The sequence below is a fragment of the Alligator sinensis genome, unplaced genomic scaffold (assembly GCF_000455745.1).
Source record: "Alligator sinensis unplaced genomic scaffold, ASM45574v1 scaffold623_1, whole genome shotgun sequence".
In the NCBI taxonomy this organism is placed as follows: Eukaryota; Metazoa; Chordata; order Crocodylia; family Alligatoridae; genus Alligator; species Alligator sinensis.
The window spans coordinates 268,431-284,200 of record NW_005842769.1 but is presented as its reverse complement, the minus strand read 5'-3'; the positions used below and the strand labels follow the sequence as shown (position 1 = coordinate 284,200).

At 42.7% G+C, this 15,770-nt stretch overlaps 1 protein-coding gene across 2 annotated transcripts in view; it reads right to left on the bottom strand.

The window, feature by feature from the left end:
* CUBN (cubilin) overlaps nucleotides 1-15,770 on the bottom strand; it is a 243,841-nt gene that overhangs the window by 179,979 nt on the left and 48,092 nt on the right. For both annotated transcript variants that reach the window (XM_025216815.1, XM_025216816.1), the window contains exons 23-25: nucleotides 7,478-7,664; nucleotides 3,113-3,273; nucleotides 2,283-2,464 (exon numbers count right to left, since the gene is read on the bottom strand). In XM_025216815.1, coding sequence (XP_025072600.1) covers nucleotides 2,283-2,464; nucleotides 3,113-3,273; nucleotides 7,478-7,664 — 530 coding nt within the window. The remainder of the gene's footprint in view (nucleotides 1-2,282; nucleotides 2,465-3,112; nucleotides 3,274-7,477; nucleotides 7,665-15,770) is intronic.

The following is a 15,770-nucleotide window of genomic DNA, read 5'->3' as shown; positions in this document are numbered from 1 at the left end:
CCGGGGGGGGGGAGGGGGGGGGGGGGGGCACCCGTGCTCCCACCTGTCTCCCCTACCCACTACCTAAGCAGCAAGCATGGCCGGTCAGGGGGTGCACTGGAACTCTCAGGGGGTGCACATGCTCCTCCGTGCATCCCCTATGCACTGCCACTGGTTTGATAATTTTCACTAATGACCCCTTTAGCTGATCTGTAATGTGTATATCTGAAACAGGATGAAACTGTCATGTTCTCTGTTAAAATCTACTTATGGTAAAGCAGAACTTACTGAGGTAAACTTTCAGAAGTGGCCTCATATTTGCTTTTGCACAATACATCCTTACCAGTTAAGGATGCCAATTTACTCCATACCAGTTAGCATGGGTAAAACCACATGGCCACTGGCAACTCTACTACCTATGTATCAGCTTTATGCATGCAAAATGGGTAAGTGTGCACATGTGTATAAATTTTGTAATCCCAAACATCAAAGTTAGTTGTTTTAAGTTTAAATTAAAATTTAAGTCAAAGCTTGAAACATGGATATTCAAGTTCTGGTAAATGTTTTGGCAAATAGTTTCTGAAGTCATGCATCACCTCAAGTTGGAAAAGAATAGGGCACTCTCTGGGGGTGCATATACATGTGCAATTAGGATGATGTGATAAATTCTGGCTGTTTGCAATGGAGTCAGCTGCTCCCAGGTGCAGCATTTACACAGTATCCTGGGACTGCAGTATATTGAGCTGAAGCAGAGCTGCTTTGGGCTGGAAGGAGATCTGGGGGGTCAGCCTCGGGCTCCAAGTGGTGGCATTAGCCGGTAAAGGAGCTGGCTGGGGCATGAGGGTGCTACAGTATGCCAGGAAGCCCCTGCACTGTAGCACCCTCATGCTGCAGCCAGCCCATCACAGTCTACACATGTGTTTAAGTGCACAAGATCACTCCACCATAGGACAGTACTATCCTACAGCAGAGTTAATTAATTTACTGCACCCTAATACGGGCACAAAATCCTGGATGTGTAGACTGTGACACTTTATTGTGGAGCTAAGCAGTCAACTCCGCAGTAAAGTGCACTTGTAGATGCACCCTGGTAGGAACATTGGGTGCTTGTACACGTCATGTTTTTTGCCCTTTCTTGCACTGTAACAGCATGACTGTTTGCATGAGTGGGTTTTCCAGATGCTTTAAAAGTCTTTCTGGTGCATTAAGCTAAAACTCCTTGGACATATTTAGTTTGGCTCATCACAAATTAAAGTGTCGTGTTCATGGATTTGTTGCGTGAAAACAAAAAGGCACTCAAAGACGTATAATAAGCTTCTTTATCCACCAGATGCTGCTACAACTATTTGTACTTCTTCCCTTCAAATTACTGCCACTTTTGAATTGCTGCCGATTTTTTTTTCTTGTGCCATGTGCCGGCTCCCTGCTCCCACAGCTGCAAGGCAGGGCACAGAGTGGGGGGCCCTGGGATGGTGGGTCAGCAAGGGATGTCCTGCTCTCCTGCGGTGCCATCCGAGGACTGGTCTTAATTTGTTCGAAAACCTAGTACGTGCAAACATTGATGCAGCACTCCAAAATAAACAAGTTTAAATTTTATAAACCTATTTAATTTAATGAGGATTAAACCCTGTAATGTGTACAGGTGCCCAGTGTGTTAATAGTCCCAGCTTTCACCCCCAGTAAACCAGCTCTTCGCTAAAGAATCTATAGGATGCAATAAGCACATAAATTTCACCTATTAGTTTGCCAGTGACAAACAAATGGAAGCCCGCTACAAGATACAGCCTGGAATGTTACATGCAGTCTAATGGTGGTTGGTTTCCACACTAAAGTTCTCAGGAGAAGTTGTCTCTCTTTACAGTAAGTTTACTTTCAAGAACAAGGAAACCTAAAGAGTGAAAAAGAGTGAAGATAGTAATCTATTCTAGTGACTTTTGAAGGGTTTATTCACCAGGAGGAGAAAACTCTTCTTTAGTACAACTCTTATACAAATATTCAGGTCTATTATGTAACAATTTGACAATGAAATTTGGGATTAACAATGCTGTTATTGTCACTGCAGTGCCTTCTGTCCTTCCAATCAACAAAAACAGCTTGTTAAGTCTCTGATCCAAAACCCAGTGATGTAAAGGCAAAGATTCTAATTTATCCCAGTGGCCTTTAGATCTGGGCCTAAATCCTTTTATTTTATGTGCGCATGTGCACTGTTCTAGAACTGATCATTGTCACAAGTGTCTTTCTATTTTTTTCCCTGGGCATTCATACTCCTCTGGTATGTAAGAAATGAGAAATACTGTACATACAGCCAAGTAATCAAAGGTGCATTTGAGATGGGGCTCCAGGTGGAATTGTTCAAACTGGATTTCAAATGGACTGCCTCGGCTTGATTTCAGCAACCAATAACATTCTGAATTGCGGTAATAAGGCATAGGATAGTTTGGAGACATGAAGATGCCAGATGGAGTTGTGAGAGTCCCTCCACATCCTGAAAGGGACAAAGAAACTGTCATTCACACATTAAGCATCAGCAACATCCTGCTCTCATCTGCAAAGAAATTTTATATTGAGTTCTGTATCCTAATACTGCATCTCTCTTTTGTAGCCAATGCAATGCTTCACAACAGTGGTGTAAGGATGGGTTGGCAAGTGGAGCACGAGCCACAGGCACTGTCTAAGGGCTATGTGCCAAAATGGAGTGGGGGACACCTTACACTCCTGTCCCCTGTTCTTCCCCTCCCCCTGCATCTTTCCTGTAGCCTCCACCCACTGTTCCCAACTCCTAGTCTGCTGCTGGAACTTTAAATCTCATGGTGGTCCTCATCTACCTCATGTTTTTTCCTGGTGCCACCATTATTTTCCTCATAAGCACAGAACAAAGAATAGAGTTGAGTTTACAATATACTCATGTTTCTTTCACCCCTTGGAGAAAAAACAAACAAACTGTATGTCCGTTTCATGTATTCATCCATGTTCTAGCTATCTACATTTCTATTTTCATTAGTCAATGAAGGGATTTAATTAGAAGGGATTCATTATGCAGTTGAGCACAGAGAAAATGGAACAACAGAGACAAGCAGAAAAAGGACAATGAGTTTTATATCAAATGGTCCCCTCCTCAGAATTCTTATTTTACCCATTGATGTTCCATCCCAGTAAGCTGAAAATCCAGTTTTTGTGCCATACACATCACTTACAAACTTTATCCACAGTCTGTTACTGTGGGAGACAATAACAGGTGGCAGAGTTAAGCCACAGTATTTTCCAAGGAATGGTGATGTCTCGTAGCCTCCATCTCTAGAGCAAAACAGAAGAAAAGTCTTGGGTCAACAGGTCAAGTCGGAGAAATATAAATAAAACATGGGATTCCTTCAGTGTTACTGTTATGGAGAAATGTAATGACTAAGTACTGGAAGAGTTCTGTTGCTGACAGTAGGCCTTACTCAACTGTTTGTAAACCATTTAGCTCATCATCTCAACAAGTTAGTTACAATACAAGTTCAGAACCTTACAAAATCCTGCAAGAGCCAAAGCATCATCTCTGGGTACTTTCAGTACGGGTATGTTAGCAGGGAGATAGTAGGTTTCCTAGGAGGCAAAAATCACCTACAGTGGCCCACCTTTACCTCATAACTGAAATGCTGCGTTTTCTTTTTTGGGTGGTTTTTCTCTGGCCTTCACAGGTGATTCTTGATCTGACATTTTTTCTGAACTGACACTTAACTGGAAGCAACATCCCCTAATGTTGTAACTGGCATGGTCATGCAATACTTTGTTAATCCTCCTGAATCTAGAGGTTTTTCAGGATAGTCACATATCTACACACATACATATCTCCTGGAAAAGCATGACAGGAAAGACTTTCCCACTGACTTTTCTATAATGTTAGCACCATCGAATTCGTATCATGTAAAATATATCTGTGTTGCTTTACTACTTTCCTGTTAAAGTAGAAAATCAGATTAGGTGCTCATTTTTAAGACAAATATAAATTCTACATTTACTTCTTTCTGTAGACAGTTTTGTTTAAACCTAGTTGTTATTGCAGGTCAGCTCTCTCCTTGTTTCCAAAGAGCAAAAGTTAAGTCACTTTCTGATGTCTTAGGTTACTGAGAGTTAAAAACTGTGACAGGGTCCTAATCTGTACAGTTTTAGCTGGATTAACATTTTTTCTAGATGTGTGGTGTAGAAACTGAGCCACATCTTCAAGTGATATAAATATGCATACCTCCAATAAAAGACATGCAGTTGTGATGATTCTACAGTTTAATTCAAGCGAGTAGAACTATACAGAGTTAGGTTAAACTGTTTGAACATGTCATCATCAATGTTTACAATATCTTCATGATGATGCTATCTGAAATAAGACCTGAGCAAATAACTGATTTAAAGTATTTTTTTAATAATTAAACAAACCAACATTTTTCACTTTTCTTAAACAAAATCTCCCAAAAATTTACTTAAGATCAAACCAAACATTTAATTTTATCCAGAATGAAAATTTCTTTCTGTTTGCAAATTTTCTTTTTCTTACTTTTTATATTAAAATTATATAAATCTCATCTTCAAACACTGTTACAAAACAAAACACAGAAACACTTTCAATTCAGAAAATGGTGAAATTAATTGTTTCAAAACTTTATATTTTTTTCCACTTTGTTTTGACTGGAACCATCTACAACATTCAGCATCAATTCATAAATAATTTGAGCCTGATAGAAAAATGGTCACTTTTCAAGATGGAGGGAAGTCAAAAGTGAGGTCCCTCAATGATCTGTGCTAACACCAGTTTTGTTCAATGTTTTCAACATGACCTGGAAATGGGAGTGCATGTAGAAATCTCCAAGCCTGTAATTAATACTAAATTGTTCCAAATCCCAAGATGGAGAGATGCTGCAGAAAGATTTCACTAAACTACATGTGTGGGCAAAAAGTGGCAGATGAACTTGGTTGACATGGGCAAGGTAGTGCACATAAGGAAAAATATCCTCAATTATTTATATACAATGCTGGGTTCTGAAGTAGCTGTAACCACTCAAGAAAGTGACCATAGAAGAGAACTGAAAACAAAATGGAAAACATAGTGCCATGATACAATCCCATGTGTGCCTACATTGTGAATAATGTGAATAATGTGTACAGTTCTGGTCTTCACATCTCAAAAAGAATGTAGTAGAATTAGAAAAGGTGTAGAGGGCAACCAAGATGATGAGGGCCATGAAGCCCTGCCATACCAGGAAAGACTAAAAAGGCTGCAGGGTGATATAATAGAGGTCCATAAAACCATGAAGGGTGTGGACAAATTGAATAGGAAACTCTTATTTGCTAAGTCCCAGAATACAAGACTGGGGGGACACTCCACTAAAATTAGCAGGAGAAAGGTTTAAAATTAACTAACTTGTGGAACTCACTACCACAGGAGATGGCAGAGACAGATGGTATAGCCAGGTTAAAAAAGGGACAAAAGGGACTAGACAAAGTAATGAATGATATATCCATACATAGCTATTAAGGATCTCCAACAATGTCTCCACAGCCCTGTCCACAAATGAAGGCAAGATTGAGGAAATCTGGAAGGGGTTTAAAGCCACCGTCCATATGGCCTGTGCTGAATCAACTGGCTATACCACCTATCAACACAAAGACTGTTTCAATGACAGCAACACCAAGATCCAAGCCTTCCTTGACTGGAAGAGAAGGGCTTATTCTGCTTGACAAGATGACATCTTATCTCCACAAAAGAAGGGGATGTATCAGCTCTTCAAAGCTGAAGCTCAGAGGAGGATCTGGGAAATTAAAGCTCAGTGGTGGCAAGATGAAACCAAAGAGATCTAGCTCTATCCTGACAGTCATGACATGCATAGTATTTTCCAGGCAACACAGTCCATCTGTGACCCAGCTTCCCACAGTCCTTCTTTTCTGCGATTGAGGAGAGTCAAGCCATCCTGCAAAGACAATGAATCTATCAAAGCTAGTTGGAAAGAGCACTTTGAGGCACTCTTGAAACATGAGTCCACTGTCGGGGCTACAACCACTGAATCCATCTCCCAACACCCTGAAACACCAACCATCCTATCTTAGAGAAGTCTGGTATGCCATCAAGGAAACCAAGAACAAGGCCACAGAACCGGATGGCATACCTACTGAAATCTACAAGGCTGATGGTGAGGAACTGGTACGGAGCCTGCAAAAATTTATTCTACACAGCTGGAACAATGAAGAAATCCCTGGGCACCTGGGGAACGCCAAATTCACAACTGTCTTCAAGAAAGGGGATAAGTCTGTGGGTGGGAACCATTGAGGTATCACCCTCCTTTTCACACCAGGGAAAATATCCCATATTCTCCTGAACTGTCTTCTATTTCTTGCTGAGAAAATCCTACTGGAATCTCAGTATGGTTTCAGACCATCCCAAGGGGCAATTGACGTGATCTTTGTTGCATACCAGGTCCAAGAGAAGTGTTGAGAACAACACCAGGACCTGTATATGGCCTTTATTAACCTCAAAAAGGCCTTTTATTACATCAATTGCAAAGCCTTGTGGAAAGTAGTAGCCTGATTTGGATGTCTGGAAAAGTACCTCAAGGTCCTGAGGCTTCTCTCATGATTGTGACCATTCTATGTAGCAGATCAGACACAGATCTATTTGTCATACAAACTGAGGTCAAGCAAGGATGTGTCATCACCCCAAATATGTTCTCTATTTTTCTGACAGTCATCCTGGGTCTTATTAAGGACTGCCTTCAATATATTGATGATTGCACCATCCTTGCACACACTGAGGAAAACCTTCAGACCACACTGGATCCTTCTGAAGAAGCCTACCAAGCTATGGGCCTCTCTTGCAACATTGAGAAGAGACTAAAGTGCTCTATCAGCCTACCCCGGGCCATGTATGTGACCCCTCTCTTCAAATTACCATCAAGGGAAAGACCCTGAAGGTAGCCAAGCATTTTCCCTACCTCAGTAGCTACCTCTTTCAGAGGAATGAATATTGCAGAATCTGGTATGCAAGTGCCTCCTTTGAGAAATTGCTTTGGTGTGTCTTTATTCATCACAGTCTCCAGAAAGACAATGCAGTCATCATCCCCACTCTCCTCTATCTATGTCAAATGTGGGTGGCCTACCATTGTCATCTCAAGAACCTTGAGAAGTATCATCAACAATGCCTCTGGAAAATCCTCCACATCAAATGGGAAGATTGCCACACAAATGCCAGCATCCTTGTTAGCACTGAGTTATATACCACTGAGGAACTTACAGTCTACACAAAAATCCATTCAATTACCTTGAAAGGTGGAATTTACTTGGGAAAGGCAAGTGAGGAATAGGAGGGAAAAGGGAACAAGCTAGCAGCTGAAGTTCACTATCAAACAGGTTCTTACTATATCACTTATTGGTGCATTTCAAACTACAGTTTCTTACCCAGCATAAGTGGATTCTACCTATTTCCACAGTTATTGGCAATAATGACAATACAAAGGATCAGGACAATACTCACCTGATTTCTACGTAATCCAATGAACAGCGTTTATTTCCTTCCAAGGTGAAATTGGTGAAGTGCAGCACAATTTGTTTGTTGGTTCTCACTGTGATCCTATATATGCACTGAGTCCTGACAGGGTAGTTATTGGGATAGTTTGGCGATGTTATCACACCAGTGTCACTATTGTATTCGTGTGAACACACTTTAAAAAAAAAAGGAAAGCATGTAGTGACTTGCAGATATATTACATTTTTGGAAGCAAAGCTACAGTGAAAACAGCTTGAAATGCATGCTTAACTAACAGCAAATATCTATTTCCGATAGACGGAAAGAATAAACATATGAACCCCAACAGATTGTAATTAATCTGGGACAAATCACAATAAAAACTAATCCATCAAAAACAAAGATGGATTTGAATTATCTTGGCGTTGAATTATACATCTTTTTATGCTTGCAAAAAAAGTTTTTTGAGTAGGTTTGCCTGACTACACTAATTGTGATCTAAAATACAGAAAAGTAAGAAAAAGAAAACTAAAAGAGGTAGTTTGATGGCCTTCTGTTAATGTGAAGTCTTGAACTCTTTGAGTAGCGGAGGCTGTTCCCAGGCAGCGCAGAATTTTGGAGCACTTTTTTTTATTTTAATGTATAACCTTTTTTTCCAGTTCACCTGGATCATGACACAACATCTGGCAGATCATATTCTATCAGCAGAAAATGGCTAGACTGTGATGACGCAGCAGTTCTACTCTAAGGTATTGCTCTAGTAATTTGCAATGGACATATTGACATTGGCACTTGAAGACAGATTGCAAACAGAATAGAGAAATGCAGGGATCCGAGAGAACCTCTACAAGGAGCGAGAACAAAGATTCTTGTAAAAGGTCAAAAGTATGGACTGATAAAAATAATTTCTGGTATAGAAATATACCATGAGTTGGGAACAGCAGAGAGGAGAAAGACCTGAGTATACTAATTGATCACAGAGGCCAGACAGGCATTCAAAAAGCCTGATCTGGAATCGAGTTATACGGTTTTCTGTAAGCAGTGTAGTTTAGATAGATAGTGAACAGAACACACATTTGCCCTTTGTGTTGCGGGGGCGGGAGAGGGGGGACAGAATCTTAGACCAGGTTCCGCCATTTTTAGACCAATCTATGCATGCCAAACTTCTGTTCTTTTATGGGTATAGACCGGTTTTGTGTGCCAGACTTATGTTCTGTTATGAGTATGGACCAGTTTCCAATTATTTATATCACTAAAAGTGTAATGTGTGTACCTGGCCAGAATGACTATGAGCCACCAATGTGATATAGTTGAAGGGAAAAAAGACAATGGAATCTTGGGCTATATCATAATAAGTGTTTCCATTACAGACAGGCAAGTATTAATGTTAAGACACTACTAAGTCTTCAGCTGGAATACTAGGTACCAGTTCTGGTTACCCATGGTCATAACAGAGCAATTCAAACTGGAACAGGTGCAGAGAAAGGCAATGAGGATCATCTGGGGCACTAACAGAAGTGATTTTTTGTTGCATGATAGGCCCCCCTGAAAGTGCTCTACAACTGTGCCCTAACAAAAGTGCATGGCTGCAGAGTGCTTTAAAAGTGCCCAATTGCACAACAAATTAACTTTTGTTACATCAGGGTTCAGATGAAGGTGCTCCAAAGCAGAGTGACTTCATTAACTTCATCAGAGTACCTGTCCCTGTGTGGATCAGAGCTCAGCTGATGCCCTCCTGCCACCTTCTCTGGGCAGCCAGCCTATTCCCAGGCGGTCCCAGGCAGCTGGAAGGCAGCAGAGATGGTGCATGGGGCCTGAGCTTCTCTGAAAATGCCCAGGCTTCCAGTGCCCCGTGCACCGTTGGATCCAGAAAGTGCTGCCTCCAAGCTGGGGCAGCACCTGCAAAGCTAGCACCCTTCCTGGATGGTCCCAGGGAGCACTGCCACCATGAAGAGAAACATCAACCCCCGCCCCTGCAGCTCAGGTGCTGCGCAAACCAGCAGCAGCTCATGAGGGCAGGCTCTGCTGAGACAAAAAAAACGGTGAGGGGCCTGATCCTTTTTTTTTTCTTCTCCCAGAGCCTGCCTGCATCTCCCACTGTAGCAGAAAGCCCCTTTTCCTCTTGCCTGCAGTTGCTCTCTGCTCCTTGGATATGTTTTTCCTCTTCTACCTTTTCTTCCTTCCTCTTTCTTTCACTTTAAGATAAGGAATTGTGTTTTGAAATTTTTGTGTGTGCATTTTGTATCTCCCCTTGTATTTTGGTATTTTTATCTATTTGTGTGCCATGGCATTACTTTTGTAGCTTATATTTTATACTCCTCACCTTTCAACTAAATGTGTTTAGTTTCATAAGTAAGTTATACATTGTAACAATGTTAACAAGGGCAGGAATCAAACTGCCCTTCCCTGCATCAGGCTGGCCCCTGAAAGAGCGAGTGAATCAGTGATTGAATGTGTAACACGGTAGCAGGCAGCAATTAACACCTTGGAAGAACTCAATAGAAGACAATGTAACGACCGGGAAATCTCTAAACGTCGGACAACCCCTGGGACTGACAGATGCCATCCAGTAGCCACCGAGGGGGGGAAGTCCCACGAGGGTCAACAACCCCTGGATTGGGCAAACCTGAAAACTGGGGAGTCACCAAAGTCTGCCAAGGACAGATAAAAAGCAGTGAAAAGTGACCCTCAGTGGCGCCCTCTTGATCTCCAACTTGACCAGCACCCGACCTGTCCAGCCAGAAGGACCAGCCGGCGACCCGCTTCTGGAAGATAACACCACGCTGAAAAAAGCCTCAACGACAGACTCCAGCACCTGTGGGATAGATATACCTGACTCTTGTAGCTTGCTAGTGTGTGTGTGTGTGTGTGTGTGTGTGTGTGTGTGTGTGTGTGTGTGTGGAAGGACCAGCCCCAAGGTTTATGATTTAACTCATTACAGTGTTTCAATCCACCTAATAAACCAGAATTTTAAGGATCCCAAGTTGGACATCTGTAGCCAACACCACGGCCAGGGAGCAAGCTGCCAGCAGGTTGTGCAGCCCCTGAGCTGCGGCTGCCCCAGTGCTTCCCTCCTCAGTGTCAGCACCCCCTGGGCTGCCCCCCACAGCTCAGGGCCCACCGGCAGCTCGCCCCCAGCTGTGGGGCCAGCAGGCTCTAGAGAGGGGGAAAAAAAAAGGATAAGGCCTCTCACCGATTTTTTTCCCCCCCTTCAGCAGAGCCTGCCCGCTCTGCGACAGGGGAGTGGGGGGCACGAACTGACAGGGCTGTCACTGTTCTGTCACAGTGATGGAAGTCCCTAAATTGAAATGGTGGGTTTTTAATTGGTGGGTTTTTAATTGTGTTGATTAAAACCTACCATTTCAATTTAGGGAGAATTTACTTTTTTCTTATACACATGCACTTCTTTAATTTCAGTACTGGGTAATTTAGAAAATCTGTAAACTGGTTGTGCATTTTAGTTGATTAATACAGTGTTTGGGAAAGACTGACAGCCCCAGAGACTAAAGTCCTCTATCCCTGTAATATGCACAGCACACGTGATGGCAGTGCAATCTTCTTTTTACCATCCTTCCAGTATGTCTTAAAACTGATTTACAGGAACCACTTGTAACAGTGAGAAGATAGCTTGGTCACATCCCATTTATTTCTTGGCTATTCTGATAAGCCTGAGAAGCTCATTTTGTAGCAGTAGTTTTGGTGAGGTGAAAATGGACTGAGATCACCACTGCATTTAACAGAAGCCAATAAACAGCCTGAAGCATGCCAAAAGTTTTCTGTTATTGCCTACTTGGCTTGAATTTTGATTAGTGACTAGTTGGTATCATGTTATCAGACACCCTGCAGCATTCAGTCTCATATCCCATACCATGATAGTAGTCACTGGCGAGTCATGTCCATACATATGGTCAAATATATATGCATTTAATTTTAAGGACAAGTTTAGTCAGTGAAGTCACTATCAAGCCTATGAATCCCTCACAGAATTACCAACTCACATGATTTTATCATGAGCCTATTCGTTTTTCATTTGTATGCTTCGGGGCCTAAGGTCAAGTGTTTTATTGAGAAATTTAGCTTTAATTTTTAACAAGCAAGTTTCTAACTTTCTGAAATTTAGAAATACCTTAAAAATGTTATTTGAGACTATCCTAAGGCCCCAGAATCCAGAAGGCAAATACAATATATTAACATTTAATAAAATTCTAATATAATAAAGGGCTTCATCTGTCTGTCTGTCTGTAATGCTTTTGGGCAACTGCACATGCACTCTGAGAGGGCTGGCAGTGCTTGGCTGGGGGACTCCGCCTCCTCAGGCTGGGAGGGCCCCCCCGCTGCCATAGGCAGGGAGGTGGGGGCCCCACTGCTCCACGGGAGGAGGTGGAGGTGGGCAGGAGGAGGGAGCCAGGAGCCACTGCTACTGCCTCCTCAGGCAGGGGAAGCCCCTCTGCTCCATGGGAGATGGTAGGGATGGGAGGCGGGGAGGAGGGACCCACCACCGCCACATCTTTGGGTTGGGGAAAGCCCCACTTCTCTATGGGAGGAGGCAGAGGCAGAGGCAGACGGGTGGACAGGGGGAGGGAGCCACCACTGCCACTGCCTCCTTAGGTGGAGGGAAGCCCTGCTGCTCTGCAGGAGGAGATGGAGGTGGGCGGGCAGGGGAGAGGGAGAGGGAGCCACTGCCACTGTTGCCTCAGGAGGAGGGAAGCCCTGCTGCTCCACTGGTGGGGAGGAGAAGGAGATGGAGGTGTAGGGGGGTGGGAGGAGGAAGCTGCTGCACCAGAGGCTAGAGGAGGCAGCAGCAGCAGGGGAGAGACTATTTATATGGCCCGCCCCAAAGGGTGAGCAGAGGGCGGGGGTAGGGGGCCATGTAAACACTCCCTTAAGCACTCTGTCATTCATGACAAGCAATTGGCTAGTAATATTATAATAGCCACAGTACTATTTTTTTTAAACTAATCTCATGATTTTTAAAGTCAATCTCAAGATTTTTAGAAGTACTTTTCATGCTTGTTGTTTGCAATACTGCTTTTCCCCCATTCACTTCAGGATGCTGAATTTCATGTTCAGACCAGAAAATGTTGAAATGGTTGTCATATAGAAATTCTCAAGGTGTAATTTGTCACATGAATGCTAATTTTCTCTTACCACCCCATTTCAGAGCTTTTTCTGCAAGCTATTTGGAGAGAGAATAAATAGTCCAGATTGCCTTCCTTCCTAATATTTGCTTTCTTGGAAGGAATCCATTTTTAAACCAAATCCAAAACACAACAATCCAAATTGGAAGTTATCTCCTGTTCACATTCTACATAAAAATAGTCCTTCAGAATTCAAAAGACTGATGGAAAAGCATGATAGTTGTTACAGTAACTGTCTCAGCCACATCAGTTCTTCAGCTACAACTAACAGAAGCAAAACCAGATTAAGCAACACTATTATAAAGATTAGCAAAAGAGTGAATGTGCCATGTGGATTCGCTTCCATGCTGTGTCAGCCAGCACAATTCCAGTAACTGGTCTGTTTAACATACCATACCAAACAATCTCAATTTTTAAGATGAAAACCTGATAACTCCCTTTCTGCACTCAGCTCACTTAGCCTCAAGGCTAAATACAGACAGTCGAAAAGCCTGAGGCAGAAATGATTCAATTTTTGCAGGTTATTCTAAAACGCACAGATTGAATCAACAAGAAAATGAACAGACATTCACTTTTGATTATGGAAATGCAGCCACATGCCTGCAGTGGCCCAGGCCAGAAGTTGGGGGGTGCTAGAGCATGCCTCCCTGCTTGGCTGGAGCGCACAGCCTGGGCCAAGACTAGCCTGCCCACCTTGTGAGGGGAGGTTTGCAGGGGAGAGGTTTGCAGGAGGTTTGCACAATCCTGGAGGACTGTGAGTTAACTTGAATCTGGAGGGAATCTAGGACAGAAGTTCAATGAACTGATTTAATCTAAATCAATTAAGTCTGATACTACATCCATCCAGGTTTATCTTAAACCAGTTTCATCCATTTTGCTACAGATTTGAACTGGTTTCCAATCATTTATACTAGTTTGTGTGCAACTTCTGTCCTTAGCCTAAAAAGTTAACTATTTTGGAAGTGTTTTGCTTCAGTTTGCAAGCAACTGTATCAATTCAAATCATCAGTGAAACAAGCAAGAAAGAATAACTTTGGATTCCTAGCCAAGTTTTGGAGTCTTGCCTATATTCCATAATGTGATTATTATATTACTGGCAAAAATATGCATTGCAGTTCATTTGAAACATATTTACTGAATTTCACTAGAGAGAGAAGAAAAGGGTAATTTGTCAGGATAGGTTCACATCTTGCTTTGCCAGAATGTGAGGTTTTCACATCCCGTTCAATCTGGTTCTGAATTTAGTAAAACATTCATGTTTTATTTTCCTAGAAAAGGCATTATATGGCAGCAAAGTAGTGTAATGAAGCCAAACTAGAGAAAAATGCTAGGGTTTGTATCACTCTTAAGTAGTCACGTACAGTAACCATCAATTTTATTTGTACTCGTTCCCATAAAATTATATTAATCAAGTACTATGATGCTTATTAATGAAAGATTAAACTCAAACTCTTATTCTGTATGTAAAACTGTGATTTTGTTTTCAATTGATTTTAACATGGTCCAAAGAGAACCCAGGTTCCCTAACACTAGTTCTTTATGTCACCTTAGGCATATTCATAAGAAAAAGGAAAAAAAAATCCCATGAGGTGGATTCCTCTCCACAGGCAATGGAAAATCATATCTGTACTTCAGGGCTTGCTGTTCCTGCTTCTGGTAGACATTAACCGCCTTAATTTTTACCAACTGCAACTGAGAGACAAGGAGCACAAAGATTCTTTGTCAAGAGTTTCAAACCCAAAGTGCTTGAAAAACATAGCCAAAGCAGATCAGAACTGAGTCAACATCTCTGCCCAGTACACACACACACACGAAAAAAAACCCTCCTCTCACCCTCATAAATAATCACTGATACTGTCCAGTGAGAGATGCATTTGAAACTGAATTTATACTATATTAACAATGCAGAAGTAGGACCTACATATTGCTTTCAGTTTCACTCATGCAACCTGTCTTAAGCCTAGCTAAGCGCCTCATTTAAGCCCCAGAGTGTACTAAAGTGAAGCACTTCTGCTGGTGGGATATGATGGGCATTTTTACACATGCAAGCACCGCAGCACCAGGTACTTTGAAAAGCACCCAGCACTGCGACGCTTACAGTTGTATAAGCAGCGAAATGCGCGTCGGCGCTGAGAAAAAGGTGATGGTGTACTTTTGAACTAAAACATACCAGAGGTGCTTTAGTTCAAAAGCACATAGCCTCCATTTTCTGTGCGCTGGTGCACATTTCGCCACTCATACAACTGCACACGGTGCAGTGCAGTTCGTCTCAGCTTGTGTGCATGCTCTGATGTGGTGGATCTCTGGCGCGCCGTGGGACAAAAAAATGTGTGTATAAATGCCCGATCATACTCTAAAAATTTTCAACAAGAAAAGGAAGCTGAGAAAACTGAACCTCAGGCTCCTGGCAGATGTTGCATTTATTGCATGATTAACTTGTTAATCATGCAATAAACTGTGATACAATACATGTGCAAATAATTTATCACATGATAAAAAATGGAAAATGAGTTGCAAAATGGTGAAGAAGTCTCAAACACATTACTTGTTAAACACCTTTGTAGCTTGTTTGAATTAGGCTTTAACTGGAATGAGCAGCATGTTACACATCAAGTGACAGGACTTTCCTGCATCCTTCAGCATCCCAGGGTGCACTGATCTCTCCCTTGGCTCTCCATTAGGGCTGTCAAACACAGCCTGCAGCTACCTGTAGGGATACTGTAGGGAGACGTGGAACATACTACCTACTAGGGCTGCGCAAAGCTTCAGATGCTGATTTGATTCAGAGGAGATTTGGCCCGATTCAGTGGCCAAAGCTCCAAATCCAACTCGAATCGGGGGACCAGTTAAAAGGTCTGAATTGATTTGAAGCTCGCTGAAGCTATTTGGAAAAGATGTGGAGAGCTTCAGAGATTTGGGCAGTCCCCACTGGCTGCAGCAGGGAGCTGGACCTGGACCCCGAGCTGGAAAGCAGGGGCCAGGGGAGAGGAGGCTGGAGAAGCGGGGAGGGGACCATGGGGGGACCCCTGCAAGGCCCCATCACCTACCTGCTCCTCCAGCCCCCCATCTGAGTACCCCCTGACCACCGCCTACTCTCCCAGCCCCATCCATGGCTGCACCACCTGGCCCCAGCTTATGGCCTTTAAAAAAAAAAAAAACCCTCA